Source organism: Synchiropus splendidus, chromosome 17, assembly GCF_027744825.2.
Source record: "Synchiropus splendidus isolate RoL2022-P1 chromosome 17, RoL_Sspl_1.0, whole genome shotgun sequence".
Taxonomy (NCBI): domain Eukaryota; kingdom Metazoa; phylum Chordata; class Actinopteri; order Syngnathiformes; family Callionymidae; genus Synchiropus; species Synchiropus splendidus.
Genome location: NC_071350.1, coordinates 18933750 through 18958537, shown reverse-complemented (window position 1 = coordinate 18958537; position 24788 = coordinate 18933750). Strand labels below are relative to the sequence as shown.

The 24788-nt window shown below is 51.5% G+C and overlaps 3 protein-coding genes across 10 annotated transcripts; 2 read left to right on the top strand and 1 right to left on the bottom strand.

Annotated features, from left to right (window-relative positions):
• Positions 1-79: 79 nt before the first annotated feature.
• Positions 80-4887, top strand: fam76b (family with sequence similarity 76 member B). Of its 2 annotated transcripts, none has more exons than XM_053846156.1 (10): positions 80-519; positions 1572-1636; positions 1703-1757; positions 1819-1974; positions 2034-2224; positions 2301-2351; positions 2690-2767; positions 2827-2959; positions 3032-3133; positions 4040-4887. In XM_053846156.1, exons 1-10 carry the CDS (start codon positions 433-435, stop codon positions 4127-4129), a joined length of 1008 nt encoding a protein of 335 aa, XP_053702131.1. In that variant the 5' UTR covers positions 80-432; the 3' UTR covers positions 4130-4887. The 2 variants fall into 2 exon arrangements, with proteins under 2 accessions (XP_053702131.1, XP_053702130.1); XM_053846155.1 differs by having other exon boundaries at positions 2824-2959.
• Positions 4888-5171: 284 nt separating this feature from the next.
• pafah1b2 (platelet-activating factor acetylhydrolase 1b, catalytic subunit 2) lies at positions 5172-22148 on the top strand. Of its 4 annotated transcripts, XR_008412740.1 has the most exons (9): positions 5172-5401; positions 5480-5671; positions 6007-6088; positions 7064-7153; positions 7212-7328; positions 7406-7528; positions 17500-19261; positions 19978-20157; positions 21915-22148. XR_008412740.1 is itself a non-coding variant. In XM_053846164.1 (7 exons), exons 3-7 carry the CDS (start codon positions 6008-6010, stop codon positions 17563-17565), a joined length of 477 nt encoding a protein of 158 aa, XP_053702139.1. In that variant the 5' UTR covers positions 5172-5401; positions 5480-5671; position 6007; the 3' UTR covers positions 17566-19523. The 4 variants fall into 4 exon arrangements, 2 of the variants coding, with proteins under 2 accessions (XP_053702139.1, XP_053702138.1); XR_008412739.1 differs by lacking the exons at positions 19978-20157; positions 21915-22148 and adding an exon at positions 8579-11703 and having other exon boundaries at positions 5178-5401; positions 11842-17558; XM_053846164.1 differs by lacking the exons at positions 19978-20157; positions 21915-22148 and having other exon boundaries at positions 17500-19523.
• Positions 13263-17764, bottom strand: LOC128747921 (transgelin-like). Of its 4 annotated transcripts, none has more exons than XM_053846162.1 (5): positions 17641-17764; positions 15332-15527; positions 14806-14977; positions 13827-13929; positions 13263-13761 (listed from the first exon to the last, which is right to left on the bottom strand). In XM_053846162.1, exons 2-5 carry the CDS (start codon positions 15509-15511, stop codon positions 13611-13613), a joined length of 606 nt encoding a protein of 201 aa, XP_053702137.1. In that variant the 5' UTR covers positions 15512-15527; positions 17641-17764; the 3' UTR covers positions 13263-13610. The 4 variants fall into 4 exon arrangements, with proteins under 4 accessions (XP_053702137.1, XP_053702135.1, XP_053702136.1 ...); XM_053846160.1 differs by having other exon boundaries at positions 15332-15556; positions 17641-17755; XM_053846161.1 differs by having other exon boundaries at positions 15332-15524; positions 17641-17744.
• Positions 22149-24788: the final 2640 nt, after the last annotated feature.

Sequence of the window (24788 nt, the reverse complement as noted above, 5' to 3'; positions counted from 1 at the left end):
CAAATGTGCAAATCCCGCGAGTGGGTGAAGTATCGCGATGCCTCCTCCTTTCTCCTCCGTGAGATCTCGAGCACTTCCGGTGATGTGACGAGGACGGCGGCGTTGATACAAAAAAGAGAAGGAAAACAGGAGAATGCGATTTTTGTGAGGGCAGTGCAAACTTGATATCAGAGCCCCGCAGTCCCCAAACCAAGTGTTTACGGCGCGCGGCGACCAACACGCGTCGGTTTTTGCGTCGGTGGTGTGAGAACAGCGTGTTTTTCCGATCTTAAGAGTTTATTGTTCTTCGCCGTCGCTAGCTAACGTTAGCCGACACCGACAGTGTGCTCGTGTTTTTGTAGCTGCTCGATTTAAATCGGTCCTGCTGTGAGTCGATCTGGTGGGAAACTCGTCGCTAGCGGTTTCAATCTCGGTGAGGTTCGCTGGAGGAGAATGGCAACGTCGGCTCTGTACGCCTGCACCAAGTGTAACCAGCGCTATCCCTTCGAGGAGCTGTCGCAGGGGCAGCAGCTTTGCAAGGTTGGTGCCTTCAGCGGTGGACGTCGCCAAACGTTCACAAATGCACCCACTCTAGGGCGCGACAGAGCATCTGCCATTATGTAAGACAGTTTATCCTCGCGGCAAACGCCCGCAGAGGCAGTACACGGTGTTATTTACCATCACACTCAGTGTGCGCCTCACACACACCGAGCCTTGGAGTCTTCGGAGTTGCTCCACTGAGGCTCGTGTTCGACGTGCATTCGCATATGAAAAGCACATCTGGATAACCTGTAAAATCCGCCTCACTTTCCTCCCAAATTGGCTTCTTAAGCCGCACGGTCATTTTCTAATCCTTCCACTTTACAAAGCCATAACCTTTAGCGGCACCTTCTGTTTGACCTCCGCCACCTCCAGAAGTCTGGGACTGGTTGAATGACACACTCGCACATGGTGACACATGTCATTATTATAGTGGTTCAATTACGTGTAAAGTCTTCAGACATGCACCGGAAAACTAAATGAAATGATGCTAGTCAGCAATGAGTTATGGTGAGCTGCAGTGGTATTCCAGTAACGGTTAAAATATTTTGGCAAGTTAAATCCAAACAGGCCACTGGGCGTAAGCTCTGCACATAGAACAAACAAATATCCTATTTGACTTGATTGTTTAGCACCATACATCAGTCTAATGGGTCTGGAATATTCAGCCATTCTCCACACAGCTAATATATGTGTGTGTGATTATTCCGATGGTCATGTGCCCGTGTCCCTTACAAAATAGCCGTGTGATGAACGAGGACTGTTGCCTTCAGCGTTGTTTTGTTGGACGTGAATAAATAAAACCTTCCGTGGAAGAGCCACGTGCTGCTTGCGGGTTTGTTGCTCTGCAGTTTGGTGGATAACAATGGGAAACCAATAACAAGTCGACCCACCTAGATGACCTTTCATGGGTTATGAGACCAAACAGTGGCGTAAGATGGTGGACGAAGTGACGACCAGAGCGCCTGGCTCGTCTTGATATAAGAGCAGGATGGATTCTTTCAGTAGCTCTTAGTGTTTATTTTCACCTCATCGTTTTGTTCCAACCTCAGGAATGTCGCATCGCCCACCCAATCGTGAAGTGCACGTACTGCAGGTCGGAGTTCCAGCAAGAGAGGTAGGACGCGACCCGGTCGTGTTGTGACTCGCCTCCGCCGTCGCTCATTGCTCTTGTTCTTCACAGCAAAACCAACACCATCTGCAAGAAATGTGCCCAGAACGTCAAACAGTTTGGAACGGTAAGTTGACCTCTGACCTAGTCTGGCGGCAGCGTGACCTGACCATGCACTTGTCTCGCAGCCCAAACCCTGCCAGTACTGTAACATCATCGCAGCGTTCATCGGGACCAAGTGTCAGCGGTGCACCAACTCGGAAAAGAAATACGGGCCCCCGCAGACCTGCGAGCAGTGCAAGCAGCAGTGCGCCTTCGACCGCAAGGAGGAGGGCCGGAGGAAGGTGCGGCTCCGCGGGAGGCGCTCCTCGGTTCCCGGTGTCTGACCTCTGTGACCCCGCAGGTGGACGGCAAGCTTCTGTGCTGGCTCTGCACGCTCTCCTACCGCCGGGTCCTGCAGAAGACCAAGGAGCAGCGGAAGGGCTTTGGCTCCTCCAATTCCTCGTCTCTGAATGAGAAAGACCACCACTCTAGACCGCACCACCACCATCACCACCACCATCACCAACACAGGCACAGCAGCTCTCACCACAAGTACGTGGCGCCGCCTCGCTGGCCGTCTCCGTTTGACACCTTCACGCTGGGGGTTAATTCACCTGGTCTTTTGCAGACTAAGTGGAAGTTTAAGTCCAGAGCCAGAGCAGGGATTATGGAAGCAAAGGTAGGAACATAGTCTCTCAGCTGTGCCTGTGTTGGTGTCCCGCCAATACGCAAGGTCTCGGTTATGTTGTTGGGCTCAACGGCACAAGTAGAGTTAGGGCCTGTCAGGTGCCTCCGGCCCTGCTTCTCCAGACAAGACATTGGGTTTGAAAAGCAGCGATAGTAATGATTCTGTATGGATTTGCATGGCGTCACTTTTGAGCGGCGCAGACATGTTTCTAAACCAGCTCCCACTCATTGGTTTGGGTGGTTTCCTCACCCAAATGGACTGTACAGCATGAAGGTCTGACATGCTGGAACACAACTGCACCCAGTGACATTACTTTTTTTTTGTTACAGCCATAAATCATCTTCAATCCAGAAGGAGCCTCCAAAGAAGAAACCAAAACTGGAATTGAAGCCATCCAACGGTGACAGGTACGAGGTTCCACCGGCCCAGAGAGGCCTCCCTCACGCTGCGCCTCTCCCCACAGTAGCTCCATCACCCAGTCCATGGACTCCGGAGGAACGGACAACTTCATCCAGATCAGCCAGCTGAAAGAAGAAGTGATGTCGCTGAAGAGACTGCTGCAGCAGAAAGACCAGACCATTCTGGAGAAGGACAGGAAGGTGCGTGGCTTCTCTGCGGAGAAATCTCTCTGGTCCTGCCGCGTCCTGCGCTGAGGTCCACTTTGTTTGTAGCTGACGGAGCTGAAAGCCGACTTCCAGTACCAGGAGTCCAACATGAGAGTGAAGATGAACCAAATGGAGAAGGCCCACAAGGAGTCCATGGAGCAGCAGCAGGTAGGGACGACACCGCGGCCTCAAGTCTCTGTCACCACCCGGATCTTGTTTTGTGGAGGATCTTTTCATGCAGGCTTTTAGCTAGGAGGGCGTCTGGGCGTCCTGAGAAAATGTCCGCCCAGCGGCAGCAGGACGGCCTAAATGTCCGATCATAGGTGCCAGTAAAACATCCAGGTCACAGTGTCATCACACTGGTTTCCATGAAAAGGGCGTTTCCGCCAGTAATTTCGCCGAATATGATCGAAATTTGCCGTTTTTCAGCCCTTTTGCAGCCGTAGCTCGGCCATATTTGTTTACCGGCGTAATCTGGGGGTTATACACATCTGGCGAGTCGCCACAATCGCGGCATGGAAGTGAAAAGTGATTGGTGGGATGTCTGATGTAGGTGACAGGAGGAAACTGCAGATAAGTGCCTCACTTTAAATTAACGTTTACAAAACTAACTTACAGCTTTTTCATGTAAGGAGGATTTTGGCACCAAGCTCCTCATCCCGCTCCCCGTGCAGCGATCTGTGCTGGGGGGGGGCGCACAGCGCTTGGCAAATGGCAGCAAAATAGCTTAACCAGGATCAAAATTCACGTGGTTCTATGTATTTAACCAAGAGGCATGGCTTCATATATATTTAGTTTGAAGAAATGAATGTTTAAATGTGTGAAAGTGATAGAACTGTTGCTTATCTTGCATAAATATGTATAAATATTCAGTATATAAAAGAAGATGAACAAAACTGTAGACACTGGCACAACCGTGGTAACAGATACTGAGTTCATCTCTGTTAACCATTATTGGACTGGGATGTTTGTTTTTGGACGCCCTGTTTCAAAAGCCTGGCCAATTGTGGCGTGACCTGCTCAATACTCAGCCCAGTGTACACACGCTGAACCTGAATTTCATTTCCGGCCCAGTCCAAAAACAGAGAGCTGATGAAGCAGGTGGCCGCTCTGTCCAAAGGAAAGAAGTTTGACCGGACAGGAAGTTCCCTGCTGCTGCCCTAACAATGACGACGACTGGCGGATGGACAGGCGACAGCGCTGCAGCACTGTGACAAGTGTTTCCTCATCAGCATCGATCACGACGGTGAAGCCCCAGCTCAGCAGGAATTCGCCATGGAACAAAAAAAACCTTCTGGTTCTGTTTATTTTCGGGGGGGACTGGTCGACTGGATGGAAGGATCCTTTTCCAAAACACTGCCAGGCCCAGTCCGGATTCTGCCGACGTCCTCCTGATGTCACGGGATGTATTTATTCAGATGTTTCGGTTTCTGACCTCATACTCAGAGAATGAACTATATTTTGGGCTTTTCTTTCAAAGCGTTACTTTCTATTTTTCTATATGGATTTGATTGTGGGAGCGCTCCTCCGCGGAGACGTCGTGATGTATGCAATTGTGGGATGGACGACCACCGACGCTAGAGATGGCTCTCAGCACCAGGAAGCAATGAACCATGAACTGGCCGCGCTGGTCCTCTGGCGTGGAACGATTGTAACACTGCATGACGTGATACTGCCAGACGCTCCGCCCCTTTTTAGACCTTTTTTTAAAAGAATCAAGTGTACATGTGTTTCCGGGGGGCAGCTGTGTATTTAAACTATTGCTTGTATCTGTTTTAGTGAGAACAGTGTGTACAGTGAGGCCAGTTTCCATGTCTATAGAAGATGCTTTAAAGAAAAACACACCTTCACCTTTTGCTTATGTCTCATCAGACGTCACTTTTGTACTCTTTTCCAACCCAAGTGTTTCAAAGTCTATTAAAACTGGCTCAACTGCTGGCTGGATGTTCATTCTGACTGGACGCACAGTGGTGTTTTCACGTGTACGTGTGAGCAGAGCATCGGCATTGATGAGCACAAGGGTCCCGGAGCCAGCGACGGGAGTGACCTGACTGGACCGGGTCAGAACCGAGTGTGTCAGAGGGACAGTTGGGAGACGCAGATGGGGAGGAGATACATGAAGAGGGCAGTAGAGGGCGCGCTTACCACGGCAGGTGAGACCTTCTGGCACTTCCGGGTGCCTGAGGACTCTTCTGTCATCCGCCAGAGAGACTGAAGTGGAGACACGTCTTGCTCATGTTTTACCTGTAGTCACCTGGTTTATCGGTGGCGTTTAAATAGTGCATTTCCTTCGCACTTTGACGTTCATACCGGTCCGACGGCGACCGCGTTATTGAGAAAGCGACCTGTAACGATGCTAACCGGCAGAGATGCTACACAACAGAAGAGTGGCCACAAACAGCGAGTCATGCTGTTTAAAGCACGCCCCTCAACAAGGTCTCGTCTTTTACATGGAAGAGTCACTAAGACTCAAGTGATGTGTACATTTCTTTAACAAACTGCTTTGTTGTGCAGAGGTGGAGTGTTACCCATGAGCCATTGCGGTGACAGCCCGGTTGTGCGACTGCTCTCGCGCTGGTAGCATCTCTGATCGCTGCCTTCTTGACACGCCTTTTGTTGTCTCGTCCATCGCTGCTAACAAGAACCACCCGCAGCCAGCAGCAACCCAGGAAACCAGAACCGGGCGCACGTCCTTCACGTTGTCAGGTAGCGTGTCTGAACAACACGAGCGATTTGTTACCCCCGCGGTCCGTCTCGGTGTGACCGCCGCCTGCAGCAGGAGCGTCCAGGGATGCTAAAGTTAGTTAGCCTCTGAGCTAGCATGCTAACGCCACATCGCCAGCTGCGGCTTAATGACAAAGTGCCACTAATTCGGGATCAGTTGTCATCGAAAGTAGCTTATAAGTGTATTAGCAGACTGTCGCCCATAAGCGGCTGCGTCTTGCAGGGAGATAACAATGCTAATGCGGTGGAGGGAGGGAGGGGGGAGATGATTCCCTCTCAAAAGTGAAGGCGCCTCAGCATCTTGTTGTTTCCTGAAGGATGAGCGCGGACGACACCAACCCGGCGGCGCTGGCCAAGCCTGTGGCGGATGTGCAGGGAGACGCGCGCTGGATCTCGCAGGTGAGACTTGGCACCTTTACAACGCCATTTTGCTCCGACGTCCCAGTTGGGAAAACCAGGCGCGAGTGACCGTGGGCATCTGGTCGCCTGGGACACGTTAGAAGCGGCAGCAATGAAGCGCTTCTTTCAATTGTAAACACAAGTGGAAATGGGGCCCCTGGCCACTGCAGCTCACACCTGGATTCCGAGGCTCAGATTTGTGTTGGTGGGAACCTTGTATGAGGTTCTACTAGTCAGCAACCTGTTCCACCTGCTGGTCCTGTTCCTCCGAAATCTGTCACCGACCGTTACACGGTGGAGCAGATCGGGACGTTACGGTCGCTGCATAAACATTGAACCGCACAGGAGCTTTATCGTTGAAAGGGCCAGTGCAGGACTGTGCGAGTGACCTCGTGTCATGTTTCTGACCAGTCCTGCGACATGACTGCATCAAACTGAAAACCTTTCACAGACATAATCCTCCTTCTCTGACAAAATACCGAGGCGTGTGTAACGAAATGTAACGCAGCAGCATCGAGCTGAAGGAGGTGTTTGTCCTGCTCTGGAATGTGAGATAAGGATGGAAGCTGATAACCTTCAGCAGCAGTGGTGGTGCAAGGCTCCCGGCGTTTCACACGTCCCGTCCCGGTCTCTCACCCACAGACGTGGAGCCGTTCAGTTCAAATAAGCATCAGTCTCCCTGTCAGAGTGGCAGCCTGTCTGCTGCGGTGGACCTGTTGGCAGGTGACCGTCGGGCTAATCCCGCGCAGCTAATCTGGCTGAGACGCTCTATTTTGCTCTGACCCCCGACAGCGCCTCAGATGTCGCATGTCTGGGGTGACTTGTCTCGCGCACGGTGTCGGGAGCCATTTGTCTGGGCACTCTGGTTTCCTCCTACTGGCCTACGATGTGAATTGTCTGCGGGTGCGAGTGAGTGGCTTCGTGGGCCCCGTCTTCCATGAAGTCGGAGCTGAAGATGAGCGGCTTTCGTTGCAGCACACGCGGTTCGTGCAGGAGTGTAAGGACGGTGAACCTGAGGTCCTCTTCATCGGAGACTCCATGGTGCAGCTCATGCAGCAGTATGAGGTGAGCTGGTCCAAGTGTGTCTGCGCCGTCCGAGCGCTGATGTAACCTTGGTCTCCAGGTGTGGAGGGAGTTGTTCTCGCCTCTTCACGCGCTGAACTTCGGCATCGGGGGCGACACCACGTGCAACGTCCTGTGGAGGCTGCAGAACGGAGAGCTGGAGAACATCCGACCCAAAGTAAGAGCGGCAGCGACTCTGGTTTCCTCCCTGTGTGAGAAGCGCGACCCCATGAAGGAACCGTGCGGTGCGTGCAGGTGGTGGTGCTATGGGTGGGAACCAACAACCATGAACACACGGCAGAGCAAGTGGCCGGTGGGATCCTGGCCATCGCAGAGCTGCTGACCTCTACGCTTCCTAAAGCCAAGGTCATCGTGCTGGTGAGTCTCCTTGGACCTTTTGTTAGCTGTTTTCACATTGAGTCGGTCTCTGTTCACTGGTCTGGAGTCAGTCGCTCCACTACCCTGTGAAGTCTTAGATCCAAGGTTTGCTCTTCAAATGTAGATGATGCAGTGGCAGACCGAGCGTTGGTGGTTCAGAGGGAGGTGTGCAGAACAGGCAACCCCCAACCCCTCCCCTCCAGACATGCCATGTCAACCACTGACTTAACATCTGTTCATACAAAATGAACTTGTTATAAACACAAACATCTGAGACCAATCATGGTTATCAGAGATGAACGGTTGTACCAACACGTTCAGATGCAGGAGGCTCCTGGGCAGCTGTTTCACATTCATGAAAAAACAACATTTATCATAATTCAAGCTCAACGTCTACAGGTTTGTTCATCGTCTTTCATATGTTTATGCTGGATAAGCGACAGTTGTATCAGCTGTGCATCTGTTTTATAAACTTTCACACATTCAAACATTCAATCATTCAAACAAAATCTTGTTAAAATCGATAGAACCACGGAAATTTTGATGCCTGTTGAAGCTGTTTTGCTCGCATTTTGCAAGCGCTGTGTGCGGGCGAGGAGCGGAGCTTCATGCCAAAATGCTCCTTTGATTAAAAAGCCCTGAGTTAGTTTAGTAAACAGTTTAAAGTGTGGAACTTATTGTTTCCTCCTGTCGTCAGCGTCAAAGACAGAGGTTCCCTGCCGCGAGTGCGGCGACTCGCCAGATGTGGATAACTGCAGGTTTAAGCCAGTAAACAAACGTGGCGGCCAGGCTACGGCTGCAGAAGGTTCGAGAATTGGCGAATTTTGATCGTATTCTGCTAAATGACCAGGCGGAAACACCCTTTTTATGGAAACCAGTGTGAGGACACTACGTGCAGGACGCTGCACTGACACAGGGATAGCTCTGTGAGCGTGCCACGTCGGTGTTACGGGACCCGTCACTACTCCCAGCGTCTGCTCTGGACTCCTAGAGAGGAAGGCGGTGTTGGGCCCGCGGACTCAGAACCAAAGCCTGTCATCTCGTCCTCAGGGCCTGTTGCCGCGTGGCGAGCGGCCCAACCCCCTGCGAGAGAAAAACGCTGCCGTCAACAACTTCCTTCGCTCTTGGCTTCCACGCCTCAGCCAGACTCAGCTGCTGGACGTCAGCGGCGAGTTCGTCCACTCGGACGGAACCATCAGCCCGCAGGACATGTTCGACTTCCTCCACCTGACGTCGTCGGGGTACCGCGCCATCGCCAAGCCTCTCAGCGACCTGCTGCTCCAGATCCTGGAGGAGACGCCGGAGGAGCGGCGGGCGTCGTTGGTTTGAGGAGGACGGCGAGGAGCATGTGAATCCAGGGGCGTGGCCTGCTGGGGGACATGCCGCTGGAGTCCTGAGGAGGAGGTGGGGAAGGGGGCCGGGTCATGGGGTCGCTCCACTGACCCCGTCCACGGGCCATGCTGCATTCGTGGTTCAGGTTCTCACCTACCAGGTGAGACCAGGTCTGGAGCCACATCTGCTGCAGCCAGTTTGCCCATCTAACTGCACAATTCCCTTCACATGCTTCACCTTTTCAACACTAATTCAGCTCCAGTCTTTAGTGCTTTTTTGACCCATTCGCTTCTGTGCTGCTCCGGTGTAGTGATCTGAGCCAACAAAGATGGTGACTGACTCCCGACCTGAGACCAGCAGAGAGGCGTCACTCTGATCACGAAGTATTTCTCCAGCAGTGACGCCTCTGGCTTCGTCAGAATCGCATGCCTTTTTTGGGGCGACACATTTGCTGAAGGTGAATGGGGTGCAGGTGTTTAATCCGACATGTGCTCCGAGGTCCTGTGGTCACCTCCGGCCCCCGTCTCTTTTCCAAACATCTGCCATCCGTTTGCCCAGCAGAAACACAAGAACTTCACGAATGATTCCTCAGTTTTTGAAGTGAAGAAACTTAAAATGTACATAGTGTTAAGCCTGAATAGCTCGGTGTCGGCCATGTTTTCTCCACCTGTGCAGGCAGTTATTCTCCGACGATCCTGCTGCGCACTGGTGCTGTCAGTCAAAGCTTCTGAATGTATGATATCAAACAGGTTTATTTTCCTACATAGACTTGATATGGTTCCTGCTCTTTATCGCTGGGTAGAGGCTGATATTGGCGTGGTTACCACTCTCAAACGTAGTCACTCCCTCTGTGGTTGTCCTCCTGCGCCACGCCTCCTTCACCTGCTTGTAGAAGAGTAGCGCCTCCCGCCGCGACCACGCCGCCAGCCCTTTAGTCCGCCACATGAAGCGTTTTATTCCTCCGTCTGTGATTAAGTGACATTAAAACTCTGCTCGTGCGCTGAGTGAGTGAGTGTGTGTGTGCATGTCTCGTGTGTTTCTGGGGACCGGTGTGAGTGTGTGAACTCTGGATGTTTACGTTCCTTGACCCTCATTTGTAAATACGACCTGAAGCCTGGAAGATTGTTCGGTGCGATGATTTGTTTACACTGTTGCTTGTTGTCACGCAGAGAAAAATCATTCCAATAAAAAGACGTGGATCTCAGCGAGTGTGTTTCCCTCCCTCCTCAGAGATGACGGGTCTGTGGCCGTGCGTCATTCGTTTGTCCCGTCAACACTCTGGCCGAGGAACGCCTCGGATCTGCTGATGATGATTGTCAGTTAAGTGGAAACGTAGACGTAACTCGGGTTTGTTCGTGATCAGATGCTCGATTTGTGGATTGTTTTTATTCAGCTCTACAGTAGATGCGGGGTGTGTTCGGCAGGGGGCGCTGTTGCACCGGGAAACGTTATTTCAGAGTCCAGTTTGAAGGTTCAGGGAAATGTATGCTCAGATCGTTCCCTGTCTTCGATTCACATTTCTGCGTTTCAATACGGTTTTTGTACATCAGTCCTTTTGTTACAACAAAAGGAGAATGAATGTATCCGAATCGTGGGAGTACGGCGCTGAATCCGAGCTCTCGAAACAACTCTGATTCTTTTTCGACCTGCAGGTGAACGCTGGCTCTACTCCGAGTCTCTAATGGACGACAGAGTTCTGCAGTGAAACCCCGTCTTTAGTTCACCGGAGGAGAGCGTGGATGCCATAAAGCAGCACCTGGGTTTCACATCCGGTGCCAAGCGATTCCTAATTTGAATATTCATCCGACGTCTTGTCCTCACCTCCCTCTCGCCCAAATTAGAAAACGCATGCGGCGCCCCACTCTCCCACTCGTCCTCGCAGCCACCAGTCTGGTGACGTCATGTCCACGCTCCCCGTGAGTCACACACCCAGCCTGGGCCTCCGGCGGAGTCTCCGCGGCGGATGACGGGGGCTGAGCACGGGCCTCAGCTCCAAGCCCCGCTGGAGCTCTGGCAGGCGGGAACCGTTCATTCACCAGGCTTCCATCGAACGTGAGGCGGTTCATGAATGGATAACACTGCACCCCGTAATGGCCCAGTGGCAGGTTCCACTCCGACGCTGCCTTGCTCAGTGACCCTCACAGGAGTGGCACCTGCGACCCCGAGTTCACTGGTGAACGTGCTGCTTTGTTGGGGACTTTCCTGGTGTTTTTCTCATGAAACCGAAGACGCAGCGAGAACAAAACAGAGTTAACTGTGGACAGATGTGGCAGCGAGGAGCAGGAGCAGATTTAGGAGTAATGAGGAGAGAAAGTGGGACGTTGATCCGTCAGTGGTTGGGTTCAAACGTGTGGCTCAGGGGCTGAATCAGGCCGCCATGACAGTTGATTCAGCCTCTTCATCTCCAGTCGTCCTCAGCTCTGACTCGCTCTCTGCCCCAACCATCTCACCTCCTGCACCTTTCCTCCAAACCTCTCCGCATCTCCTCTGAGATGCTCAGGTCTGACTCAGTCCCGACACCAGTCACTTCCACCCGGACTGCACTCTCTTCTTCACCTCCCTGCAGCTCCATCTTTTTCACATTTCCCTGTTATCAATGCTTTAGTTTTTTCTTCTACGACCTTAAACAGTCCAGTGTTCCAGGACGTTCCATCAGCTACTGACTTGTGAAGAAGCTCCTCCTCCTTCTGCGAAATGACACATTCAATCCCATGACGCTCTTGACTTGACTCGTGTCTAACAGCGATGACAACAATTCATCAGAAAGAGAATTTGGTGAAAGTGGATGTAAGCCTGTGCTTCAAGGGGAAGTGGAGGACGTGTTTAACCTCAGAGAGTCAAAGGTCAGGCTGTGTTTCACCCTGAAGATGATTCTTTGTGCGCTAACTCCATGACTCCACATCAGAGTGCAGCCCCGCCCCCTCAGGTGGGATGAACGCGGTGACCTCTCCTCCACTCACTCGTGCTGTGTTCTCTTCCAGGATCTTTGTGAAAGGCGTTTCCTGCTGAAGGGCAGGGCAGTGACTCACGGGGAAGAGGAAGTTCTTGCCCTCACCCTGAACTCACTTTGGTTTCCTGACGTGACTCCGCTCTCCGGTCCCGACCTCCACAAACTCTGCTGTTTTGACTGCGATTTGAAGCAGCTGCTGCGTCGACCTTGGCTTCTGAGAAAGCCCAACTGCTGAGTCGGCGCTTCAGTTGGAACTGGGAGTAAGCAGTGAGAGTGTGATAGTCCTCTTTTTCTCTCTTGAAGTGATAAAATCCCGCCTTCGGACGGACTTTTTATGGTGCGTTTATGACGCGGCTTATCGAAGGGTTGAGCAACCGCAGGCTCTCAGCTCGGCTGTGGCTCACAACAAAGCTGCTGTCGACGAATCACCTCATGCTTGGGAGTTACCTAACGGTTCACAAGGGAACACTCTCACGCAGCGTGTCAGCGCCTCACATGGTGACCTCACAGGTGCCTTGCATCATGGCATGAGGTTCTGACTTCAAGTTGTGAACTGTTACTGACAAGAAAAGCCTTCGGTTTTCGCTCTGTGACCCCCGAAAGTTCTGTGTTTCATCCTCACTCTTTCTGTTCTCCAACACTGTGGGGAACTTCTTCTGAGCTGAGAGTGGTCAGAAGGTCCTCAGCTCAGGTCCAGAACCTTCCCTTGGAGCTTGTGTGGGTCGGCCAAAACAACTTCTCCTTTCAGAGTTTCCCTTCCTCCACCTTCATCTGTCGTCCTGCAGTCGCACCTTCATGACCCTCGCTAGTTTCCTCCTTCTTCTCCTCAAACCCCTCCCTCACCTCTCCACCTCATGCATTAGCACTGTTGTCCACGGTGGCCCCTGCTTCTCACCCTGTGTAGCTGGGACAGAGCTCAGAGAGAAAAAGAAGTTTTGAATTGAACTTAAATTTTGTCACTTAAGTGTGAGGATACAAGAACAAAATAGGTGAAAAAATTCAATATGTTATCCAATAATATATATTTTACTCTTTATATACATTTTATTCTCAACATGGATCCTGAATATTTGAAGTGTAAATAAGTTTGTAGCAGAACTATATTAAAATAATGATTAAAAAGTCATTTTATAACGTGTTTTTTCCCAGTGTTTTGGATGCATTTATTGTGGTGGACAATAATACTATTAAAATGGTCATTATCACATAATGTGAATTATAATATTACTGTGAGGTAGCTACAGACACGTGACCAAGGGGCATTATGTCAATGGGACAGTTGCTCTTTGACTCTCAAAGATCTAAAAATAGCCAACAAGTATTTTTTTGGTTAGAGCTCACGAGGGCCGCGCAGATGAAGGCAGAGGGCCTCATGTGGCCCCTGCGACACCTGACCTCGAGTGAGTCAGACAAGATGATGAAGTCTGCAGGTTAAAAAACACGTCAGGCCTGTTGATAGACAAATAAAACTTTATTTAAAATGGACGAGTTTGTCACATGACCCGGACGGTGATGGATGTGACGGTCGGGACAAGGCCCCGCCGCCGCGGGTCTGGGGTGAAGGTCAGGGGTCGGGTGGCTGTGTTGATTCTGTCGCCTCCCTCAGCTGGAGACGCTGGACATGCGTCAGAAAGGTCAGCGGCGGCTGGTTCAGCTGTCGACTGTGGCTGCATTGATTCGCAGAAAGACGGCGGGAATGTGAAGAAGTGATGTGGAAATGCTTGGCGTGCTTGGTCCCCGGGTCGCGCCGGTTCAGTCTCTCACACCCAGGAGGGGGTGCCAGAGTGGGAGAAGCAGGGCTCAGTTGTCGTTGATGATCTGCCGAGGTCGGCCGTATCCCGTCATTCCGGCCTGCGACGCGCCTTTGTTTGTGCCCATCTGCAGCCCGATGACGTTCCTGCCCTCGTTCAGCTGCTCGTCGGAGAACTCCCTCCTGTTCTCCTGAGCTTTCCTGCGCACAGACACACGCCTCCTCACTCTCCGCCCTCGGCTCCCCTGCCAGGAGACGGCGCTCACCTGTGGAACCAGTTGAGGTCTCCTCTGTAGAAGCCGTCCTGCTTGGTGACTGCCAGAGAGCCCAGAGCCATCAGGGTCCTCTGGACCGCAGCCAGGTCTCTGCCTGAGCACAAGACAGCGTCTCTGTCAGACAAACACCCTGGAGACCGTACACCACCACGAGGCTCCACACTGGGTCGGGGACAGTCAAAGTCTTGAACCTGGTCTCATCATCTGACTTGCTCTTTATTCCTTCTGATCCTTCAAAGTCTTGGTCTCATCCTAGTCCAGCAACTCCTCATCCCTAACCTCAAAGTCTTGGTCTCACCTCTCCCTAGCCTTGGGTTTGACCTGGTCTCGCCCCCTCAAAATCTTGTCCCAGTCTTGTTCTTCAACCTGATCCCATACCTGCCCTGTCTTGGTCTTGATTCCTTCTTCCCTCCTCAAAGACTCTCATGAGTCTCGTCTCAGTCTCTGTCTCACCCTGGTCTTCATTCTGTCTTTCCTCTAGTGGGTCTTGAATCTGTCTTGCCCCCTCAAAGTCGAGGTCTTGACTTTGTCTCACATCTCCCCAGCCTTGGTCTTGATTCTGTTGTGACCCCTCAAAGCCTTGTACTAGTCTCGGTCTCATTCCTCCCTGGCCTTGCTCTTGACCCAGACATGTCCCTTAAAGTCTTGTCTTGATCATGTCCTGGTCTTAGTCTCACCCCTCTCTGGTCTGGGGTCTGTCTTTCCCCCTCAAAGTCTTGCCTTAGTCTTGGAGTTGTTCTTCACCCTAACTGGCCTTGGTCATGACCCAGACATGTCTCAGTCTTGTTGTGACCTTGTCTCGGTCTCACCCCTCCCTGGTCTTGGACTTTGACTCATCCCTCCCTAGCCTTGGTCTTGATTCCTTCTCTCCTCCTCAGAGTCGCCCCAGTCTCCGGTTGGGGGGCCTGGACTCCAGCAGCAGGATAAGCCTGTCACCAAGGTGTGGCTGAACCAAAGACTCAACAGTCACCTTCGTAGAGGTCCACCGACTGGAACAAGTCCATTTTGATGACGCCGTACTTTTCGGCGGCGTTGAGGAAGAGAACGATCTGCTCCATCTGCTTGAAGGCCATGCCCGAGCTCTTGATGCCGGCCACGGGCTTGTGCTCTCCATGCAGACTGTTGATGAGGTGGCACAGAACCTGGAGGCAGAGAGAAGCTGTTGAGCTCGGACCGCTCACGGACCGCTCACCACACGCTGCACGGACAAGACAGAAGTGAACAGGAGCTTCTGAAGAACAGAGGGTCGACACACGGATGCATGCAGGAACGTGCAGAGACACGAAGGGGGTGGAGTCACGCCAGTCACAGCAGGGAAAACAGACCCATGTTGCGTAAGGGCAAGACTATAGGAAGGTGTTGTTCAGGTGCTGTGTTTGGGCCTGTGGCGGGCGGATCCAGACCGGTCGCCACAGACAGGAGACTCAAGTGAGGACCTGGGGGTTGGAGGCGGAGCTCAGACAGACATGGAGGCTCCCGGCGAGCGCGGTACTCACGCATCCGTCCTTCAGCCACTCCTGGAAGCTGGCCCGGCCTGTCGCGGGCCGCGTCACTTTGGCGCCACACTGGGCCATGATCCACTCCACCAGCCGCTCCTCCAGCTCCGGGTCGTACTTCTTATCGATCTTGGACTGGACCTCCCGGCTGAAGCCGTACAACGGACCTTTGTTTGCCATGCTGCTGCTGCTGCTGCGGCGGCGAGAGCTTCTGTGAGCGCGTGGCTGGAAACATTTAGCAGGTGAAACACACTTCAAATCCCCAGGTGCACAGAACCCCGCCCCCCTGAGGGAGAAACCAACAGGGCAGAGAACCATCCTCGGACCGTCTTTCATAACTAACACCCCGCTCCGCCCGCCGCCTGGGACCGCACTTCCTTCTAGCAGAAATAGTTTGGAGCAAACGGGCTCCAGGCCTGTCACTCAGGCCACTTCCTGCATCCTGTTTGCTTGTTTAACTTCCTTCCTGAGGCTCTGCAGCAGCGGCCGCCGTGTTTCGACGCAACACTTCTGCTCACCGTGGCAACAGATGATTCCGCGCTCCTCTTTGTGTTGAAGAGATCTTTGATATGGAGGAGCTCATGAGGTGGCAGTTGGGCCGCTGGTTCCAGGTGCTTCCCTGGAGAAAGCGGGGCTGCTGATGTCCTTGCTCTCCCCCTCAAACCTGCATCTTCTGCTGCTCACTGGCAGCTGATCTCTGAGCACCAGATAAGTGGCGTGACCTCTGACCCTCAGCTGATTCGTGGAGACAAGATAGAGATCCAGCGGACTCAGACATTCCTCAGACTCTTCACTCTTGATTCTGACCTGGTTCTCAGCTCAAATCTGACTCCCTCAATAACAGCTCCATCAGAAAGTGCGATTCAAACTTTTAAGACCAGGGTGAGTGAATGATAAACCAGAGTAGATCCTGGTTAGACGTCACTTCTACAGGCTCCACAGCGCTGGAATGTAGCTGCATGTTCCTCACAGCACCAGACTTTCCTGGCAGCAGATGTGTTCCTGACTGACATCCGTGGGACGCTGTGAACACCGTCGCTCATCGAGCGATAAAGGCAATTTCTGCGTCACCGTGCTGAACTTTGCTCACCTCGCTGTTCACCGTGGTGACGGGCCATGTGACTCTCCCGAGGACGTGTTGCGCAAACAGCGTCTCTCCTCACCTGAGATCCAACTGAAGTGATCCGTCTGATTTGGCTTCGTTTGTTCACTCAAGTTTACACAGGCGCTTTGGAGAAGCCGCCGGCGCCTCGAGCAAACAGAGCAGCTCCTCGACCTGCTGTTCTCAGCTCGAGCCGCGAGGCCAGATGCGAGTCCAGTTGACTGTTTCCACCCAGAGGAGCTCTGCAGCCTGATGCCAGTGGAGCTTCTGAGACCAAGAGCCGTCAGTCTGAGGCCAAGCAAACACGCCGCCCGCTGACGCGGTCACTGCTGAAGCTTCATGAACGCTGGATGTTCATGTACTTCACAGTGTTTTCGTACATCGCTTGCAGTTCAGTTCTTTTAGAGCGTCTCTGCGATGCGCTGAGCTCAGAACAGCGTGATGTTAAACCAGCGCCTCAGGCTGTAAACATGTTCTTTTGCTCATCACTATTTAAAGAAAAATGACACGTTTTAGAACAGTTTCTTCCAAATCAGCTGCCTGTTTGTTGCTTTAGCTTATACGCTAAATAAATAGATGCTAACACAGTGTTCTCAAACGCTGGTCTGGGGGCCACTTTGAGGACCACCAGTGTCCTCTTTGAGCTTGCAACATACTTTTAAGCTCTTGTTTTTATGTTGGGTAAAAGCACATGACAATGTACTATTTAGAACTCAGAGATTTTCATGTATGCGGTTAAAAATGCTATGTTGTGTAGAAATATAGTATATTGTAAATATAGTTTTCTGGGAAAGAAACATGTCAATAAAAGTGAAAGTGGTCACATGTGTCTTCTTTGCAGTCACAAAATACTTCCCTTTTCTGAGGAGCTCTGAGTCAGTTCATGGAATTTGTGAGCGTGAGATGGGTCAGAACCAGAACCTCCAGCTGGGAGGTTTGGAAGAGGCCATTACCGTTAGCAGGAACTGGACAAGCCTGCCGTCCTGACCACGGATCGAAGCCCACTACTGAGCGCAGACACCCACTAACTCTGACTCTGACTCTTTTTTTTTTGGTGTCCCACCAGGAGCCAGGAGTCCGAGGCCTGGTCAGACATGATCTGATAACAGGTTTATGTAACAGCCAGAGGTGAACATGGACCCAGCGACTCCACCAGCGTCTGAGGCAGCTCCTCAAACTCATGGAGGTGAAAAGCAGAGTTACTCACTGCGGTGGCTCAGGTGAGTCCAGGTGAGAGAGAGCGCGTCGTCTTCTGCTCGCAGGCGGCTCACTGCAGGTCCCCCTCCACGCCCTGTGTGAGATGCATGACTTCACCACGTCCAGCCGAGGACCGCGCCCGCCCCCGCGCCCCCGCCCCCGGCCTCTGGTTTCACTCTCGGCCCCGCCCCCCGCCTTTTCTCCGCTTCCTTCCTCAAAATGCAACTCCTTATTTAGCAGAAGTCCGGGGAGGCAGAGCGGTCACGTGACCGGGGAGCGTGGCGTGGTCACGGCGCCGAATTCCCCAGGTCTCTTCCTGGACCGGGTCACAGCAGGGTCGCGGGGCAGAGCTTCTGTCGGTGGAGGAGAGGGCCGCCGCCTGCGGTGACCAGCAGCTCCTCGGTTCTGTGGCGGAAGAGGAAGCGAGTCTCGCTCATCCTCCAAGTGTTTTCCAGGACAGCGGAACTTGTCGCCACTCGTGTCACACGGCGTGGTTCCCACGGCAACAGGGAGCCGCACTCCCTCCCTGAGGCGTCAGTCAGAGCAAGTCAGGACTGGAGATGATGTCAGAGCAGATCGGCATGAGGTCACCGGGCTGGAGCCGAGTGAAGCGCTGAGGGCGCTGGAGAGGCGCGAGGGCGGGAGCCGCTGGATCTACGGCCGTTTGACCGCGATGGAAGTGGTCGCAGCCGTGCGGAGCAACACGATGGCTCCGGAGCAGTCGCCTGACAAATGCCATTCACATCATGGGTCTGGAGAACACGGGAGCACAAAAGCCAAAATGTAGCGCGACCAACGTGACCACGGCTGCTCCACAGGAGGAGCTTTGTTTTTGTTTTTACCAGCTGTGCTACACATGGAGACCTTTACTCACTAGTTAGAGTCGATATTCACCGATATTCATTCATTATATTATATTATATTATAGTTTGTGTGGAGTCCATTATTTGATGTGATGTGAAAAAAATATTTTGAACGGTTTTGTAAGGAGAAGTTAATATAATATATTTAAATTATCATTTAAAGACAAACTAAAGTAACTAGACATACAATAAGAAAAAAATAAACAAAATTAAGAAGGAGATTTTTTTTTGTTTGTTTGACAATATGTTTGACAGAGGAAAACTGATCGTTAATGCACGTACTGTATAGCAGGTACATGTAATAATTTAATATCAGTTTCCAAGCCGAATAATAACAATAACAACCACCGCTATAATGATAATATTGACTGTAATAATAGCAGTAAACGCATTCTGTTCGACAGATGCTGTGCAGTGGGTGTATTCCTGACACAGAGGAGCGCGTCTCAGATCGGAGCATCCAACCTGTCCAGGAGGTGTGAACCCACGTGGGCGCTCTCACCGCGCTGTGATCTCCACAGGGCAACACCAAACACGCCACAGCCATTTGCAGCTCCCCTGCGGCAGGTGCGCACCGCAGCGCCTTCCTCTGGGCCCCGCTCAACAGCGCCTCCTGCTGGTGACAGTCAACCGCTCGTCCTCCAGAACCTCCACCTGAGCACAGCGTCGACCGTGCTCTCACCGTGGGCGGCTGGGAGCTTCGAACTGAAAAAGACGCCGCCTGGAGGACGCGGATCCGTGACGTCATCAGGGTTTCAGCTCGTGAAGGTTTGAGCTTCTTCGTCCTCACAGTGTGATTGATACTTTTGGAATTAAAGGTGGCTATATAGAGAGGAATCACTGCAGAGATGAACATGAAAATAATGTGTTTTTCTTGGGATCAACGTGGAAATCTAAAAACAAATTTGGATTTAAGTAAATCCACAAGATGCACATGTATATGTTGACATAAGAAAAATAATGAAGTTAATGAGGCAATATGTGTTGAAGCAAGGAAGAATGTAAGACGGAATTTATTTTAAATCCTTTTGTCCTGGTTTCATTTGTCATTTCATTGTCTTTGTAATTACAGTTGAATAAGAGATTGAGAAGGTTAAAAGAACGTCTTAATAACAGTCAGATCATAAAGATAAATACACTTTCAGTGGTTGGTTAGCCATTAAAGAATCAGCCCATATTCTCTCTCAGCATCTAGTGTCTCAGTGTCATTCCAACTGCAGTAGATATTTGTTTGTTTTGTTTTCAAAGTTTCCTACTGCAGCAACAGCAGTGTCTTTTTTTCAGTCTAGCTAATTCCATCTAATGACAGATTACCTTCCTGGATTATTCTGGAAGCTGTCGCCATGTGAAACCCTCGTGTTTCTCATTTGTCTCTGGATATTTTGATAATGGCTCTCATGGCTAAATGCCAAGGCCGGCGCTGCTAGCATGATGCTTTGAATAGAGATCCCTGAGAATGATCATTTCACTTTTGACTTCAACAGAAGGACTGACTCGGTCCTCAGAAGACCTTGTCTCGGTCAGGAGGACACATCCGTCACCGCCGTCACTCTTCTGATCCAGGCCATCTATTTTTCATGTGGCTGTATCCTTGGTTCTATGAACAGAAGTGTGAGGCGCGGTGGAAGGTGACAGGCTGGTGAAGACCACAGGAGGGGGCCACGGTACGGACGCCATCTTTATTCTCGATCGTGGCATTATCATTCAGCATGTTCGACCGCTCTGCTCCGCCCCTTCCATCGTTGTCTTAGCTTCGCCTTTACACGATTCCCATGGAAGAAATTGTCATGGTGGCTCAGGGGACCAGAGCCAAGTGCTAAAATGGCTGACGTGAAACAACGAGAGTGAGATTTACAGAGGTTCAATACAAATACATGAAAATCTAAACAGGAAACGAGGAAACAAAGGACGTCGCCACTGAAACTCGGGGGGAGGAAAACCACACAGGGAAGGGGTAAAACCTCAAACAGAACACAGACAAATCAAAGTCAAGCCTTAAATAGAACAGAGGCCCAAAGAACAAAAAACACTCGGTGGTGGACACTCACTCACTCACACGCATGTTTGTCTTCCTACCTTAGTGAGGACCGTCACTGACATACATTAACATCACCCTTTCCCCAGCCTCTCGCCCTAAAATTAACCATCTAAAACACATGGTGAAACCTCACCTTGACTCTGAACCACACTAAAACCCAATGATAATAACCCGGCTGTTTTGTAGTTTTAACCCTCAAACTGAGGCCAGACTAAGTGAGGACCTGCCAAAAGGTCCTCACTCTGTTGATTTAAAAGAAATAATTCCAGCAGTCGGTTAGCACTTAATCTCTTAAACTCAATCATTCTTTGTCGTGATCTTGTGGACATGTTTGTCCCAGACTTCAGCAGCTCAGCCAGGGTGCAACACATCAGCTGCAGTGGGCAGCACAGGCCTCTTGGTGGGGCTGTGTCGCAGAGCCATTCTCCCTCTGCAGCTGCTCAACTGTGACCCCTAAACGTCCGTATAAATCTCCCGCTCTCTCCATCTCTCCCGGTAATAACGGCGTGAGATGTTGACCAACTGCACCATGAACATGGTCAAGGTGAAGAGGCGGAGGCGGGGGACAGGTGTGGGGGGCGGGGGGTGTCTCGACCTGCTTTGGTCATGTGTGATGCATTGAGAAGCCCTGTGTCGGTTGCGTGAGGCTTTTAGAAATCAGAACATTCCACTTGGCTCATGTGACCTCCACTCATTGATCCACGGGTGGGGGCGGGGGGAGGAGGGGGTGACATGAGGGAGAAGCCCAAATCCGTCCTCAGTGTTTGTGATTTCTTGTGGGCCGGGTCTTCCTTGACATGTCGTGTGCTGAGCGCTGCAGTCGACAGCCGCTGAATTTATTGCTGCGCTGGTTCATCTGGGCTCCGGTGGGGGATTTCAGGCTCTTAGGTGGAATCCTGGTGAAATATGGCCGCTCCCACACGCAGGGCCGAGCAGCCCTCCGCCTCCGTTCTCTCAGCGTGTTGACCAGCTGCCGTCATCCCAGCCTATCGTGGCGCCGCTGAAGGCCCAAGCTGATCTGAAGCCGACCGGGCCACATACACGCAGGCTGGGGGGCCCTTAGCTTTCCCTGTGCTGGGTCCATTTATACTCACAGTGATACCTGTACTACACTCTGCTGATCAACCATGTTTCCTACTGTTGTTTCTGCTCAAAATGTCTTCAGGTAGTTCTTTTTTTTTCAATGTGGACAGAAATTGAGTGGTTTGGTCATAATGTTATGGCATATTTATGCACGGCAAGACGATATCAATAATGTCTGAGCTGAAAAGACGAGTCAAGTGGGCGAGGGCAGAGGTCTGAAGAGCGAGTGGCCTGACATCAGGAGGGAGCAGAGCCGATGGAAGACAGCAGGAATCAATGAAATCCATCTGCTTCTTTCAGACAAACGCCGGTGGAGACACTGGAGAGGAGAAGCTGAAGGTCACAGGAGGGAAAGGTGAGCGAGTGTAATGAGGAGGAGGGGAGGGGGGCGGATGGAGGGAAGCGTCATCACTGTGCCAAGTACACCAGTCCTGACACCTGCAGGCCGAGTCACTTCAGACCTGCAGTCGCTGGTGAGAAGAGGAGCAGAGAAGAACTCTGTTGAGGCAGTGAATCAGCGCCTTGATAAACGGACTAGAGAAGCACTCGGAGAGCGCACACCTCCAGCCCCCCCCCCCCCCCCCCCCCCCCCCCCCCCCCCCCCCCCCCTCTCTGCAGCGCCAAACATTTCAAATATATTTAAATTATTTTACTAACTAGAGCTCAATTTAACAGTCATTCTTGACCTCTAAATAAATGAACATGAAGTATTTTGGAAGAGAAAACCTTGTCATGAAGTTCCTTTATATCAACATGACGGTACCACCTTAGATTGGGAAACACGTAGTAAGCATGTCTGGCTTATTTTACAGTCAGGTATCTGCTGTTTAGAGTGAACTTTTGCTGACCTTTCATGGGCAAAATGACGTCTTCAAAAATGTATCGATTTTAATGATTTCCTCTACTTTGTAATATTATGAGAAATGAAATATACATTTTTTTCCTTCTGTCTCCTGCTTCATGGCCCCTCACCTTTCTCACCTGAGGGGCCCTTTAGACCAGACTGTAGTGATGTCTGTTCCGATATCTCCTGTCTTTCATCTACTCCGCTCACTGACAGAGACAAACTCACTGGTGATGGATGGAATTTCTGTTTACCTTTGTGCAGCACACCAAGTCAGCTGAGACACTCTGCTCTTCAGAAAAGCATTTAGACCACAATATCAGCATCAAAGTTGCGTCTGAACTCCAGCAGCCTGCTCCAATTTCAGCGTTATGAATGAGCGCAGAGGCGGGAGCCACGTATCAGGGTTCACGGGGAAAGAATAATGAAGTGGTGCTCCTGCGAGTGCCGTCTTATCAGCGCCATGATAATGAATCCGCGCCTCCGGCTCAGTCAGCGCGTGGGTGAGGACTCGATGAGGAGGCAAGGGTGAGTCAAGCTGCAAGACACGCGGCGGGACTCAATCGCGCAACGATGATTTATCCCCGACGCATGATCGGGAATGAACGTACGGATGGATCTGTGTTTACACTTGGCTCAAGGGCGGACGGTGTTTCAAAGGTGAGGACCACGGTGGTTATAGTTACGGCAAAGGAAGGAGTTGAGGAGAGCTGGTGAGAACATCGTTGTTAACTGAAATAAACTTGGGTTTCTGTTACAGAAACTAATGGAGACAAACAAAAATAACAGCTAAAATGTCCCTTGTTTTGTCAATTCATTCCATAGAGGAATACGTTATGGTGGCGATTGTTTCGTTTGGCTGGCCAGTTTCAGCACAGCTGTCGGAAAGGTGCAGCACCTCAAGGTCACGGGGTTGACCTTGACGTAGCCTCGCTGAGTAGCGTGTTGGCGCCGGCGAAATTTGGGAGGCAGCAGCGGGATATGTTCCTGTGACCGTTTTCAATCTGCCACCTGCGATGTACCGCATACATGAGCTAAAACTAAGGGTTTTAACAATGAAAATACATTTAAAAAATAGCATTGAATTTGAAAGAGTCAAAACGGAATAAAAACTAAAAGAAATGATATCCCAAACTATAACCTTGGCAAGGACTGGGGGTTATACAGTATATACCCATATTGGGAAAATAATACAAGGAAACTGCTAAAATGTGAGCTAAAACTAAGGGTTTTTAAAAGATGAAAATACTTTAAAAAAAAACAGCAAACTCAATCTAAAACTTAAAACGAACTGAATTTGAAAGACGAAAGAGTCAAAATGAAAAAAAAACCAATTCACTGGAGTGAATTCTATACACGGTATTATTCAAGACTTCAGTGCTACATCGGCTACATGGCAACAGAAGCTCCATAACGTCCAGTGCATAACCAGAGGTATCAAAACATCTTCAGGTTCAAAGGCTCCTGCGGGTGTCACGGCCAAGCTGCTCCCGCTTAACACCATTGGTGCCCTCTGATGACCATGGCAACCAGCCCCACATCTCTGGCACAGCGCTGGTGTCGCTGCCTCTGCGCGAGCGTCGAAACCAGCCTCTCCGCAGATGAGCCAGCTCGTCCCTCTGCATCCCATCTGACCATCCACTTTATGAACCCGACACTTCATCACCCTGGCTGGGCTGCTCCCGGTGTTCCCCGGATAGACACCAGGTTTAATCATGTTAAGAGGTTCACCACCCCCACGCCGAGTCCGTCGCCTCGCTCCAAGCCGCACGCTCTAATAACTGCATCATATTCCGTCAGGCTTCCAGGAATATCTGTAGGACCCTGCTGTTCTGCTGCGGGAGTCGGTCGGGGAGGCGGGAAGAGGGCTTCCGGGACGTTGCTGACGACAGGGTGGCATCACTGGAGCAGGGGGAGGGGGGGCTAACACTCGGAATCTCTGCTCTTTAAAGTGGAGGCTTCTGTTCTGGTGTAAATCACCGCGCTCGATCGGCTTTCTGTCGATGGCAGAAATGGCTTCACTAATTCGTTTTAAATCCTGCGGCCCCCAGCTGCATCAGTGAAACGGCCACTGCTAATGAGCTTGCCGCCTTCGGACCTGGGGGGGGTCCTTATTCCCGGGCTGGAGGCCGGAATCGCCAGGTGACTTTGGAGCCGCCCTGAAGAGATGAGGCCGGCGGAGGTGTCATGGGTTTCAGCCGGGACTTTCGTCGGCTTCACGGCCTCGGGGTTCACTCCAGCGTTGGCCATGAACCCGCCCCGGTTCATAGGCCGGCTGACACCAACCGTCTGCCCTGACGGAGCCGCTGCTTCACTGCGTCCTTGTCTCT

Bases quoted from the DNA above. Each gene is read 5' to 3' on its own strand.
- fam76b (XM_053846155.1), top strand. From the start codon at position 433: ATGGCAACGTCGGCTCTGTACGCCTGCACCAAGTGTAACCAGCGCTAT. The intron at 1,758-1,818 runs GTAAGTTGACCT...CTTGTCTCGCAG, and splicing joins ACGTCAAACAGTTTGGAACG to CCCAAACCCTGCCAGTACTG. The intron at 2,225-2,300 runs GTACGTGGCGCC...GGTCTTTTGCAG, and splicing joins CACAGCAGCTCTCACCACAA to ACTAAGTGGAAGTTTAAGTC.
- LOC128747921 (XM_053846159.1), bottom strand. From the start codon at position 15,667: ATGAAAGACGGTCCGAGGATGGTTCTCTGCCCTGTTGGTTTCTCCCTC. The intron at 14,978-15,331 runs GTGAGTACCGCG...CTCTGCCTCCAG, and splicing joins AGTGGCTGAAGGACGGATGC to GTTCTGTGCCACCTCATCAA. The intron at 13,930-14,805 runs GTGACTGTTGAG...TCTTGTGCTCAG, and splicing joins GTCGGTGGACCTCTACGAAG to GCAGAGACCTGGCTGCGGTC.
- pafah1b2 (XM_053846163.1), top strand. From the start codon at position 6,008: ATGAGCGCGGACGACACCAACCCGGCGGCGCTGGCCAAGCCTGTGGCG. The intron at 6,089-7,063 runs GTGAGACTTGGC...CTTTCGTTGCAG, and splicing joins ACGCGCGCTGGATCTCGCAG to CACACGCGGTTCGTGCAGGA. The intron at 7,529-8,578 runs GTGAGTCTCCTT...TCTCGTCCTCAG, and splicing joins AAGCCAAGGTCATCGTGCTG to GGCCTGTTGCCGCGTGGCGA.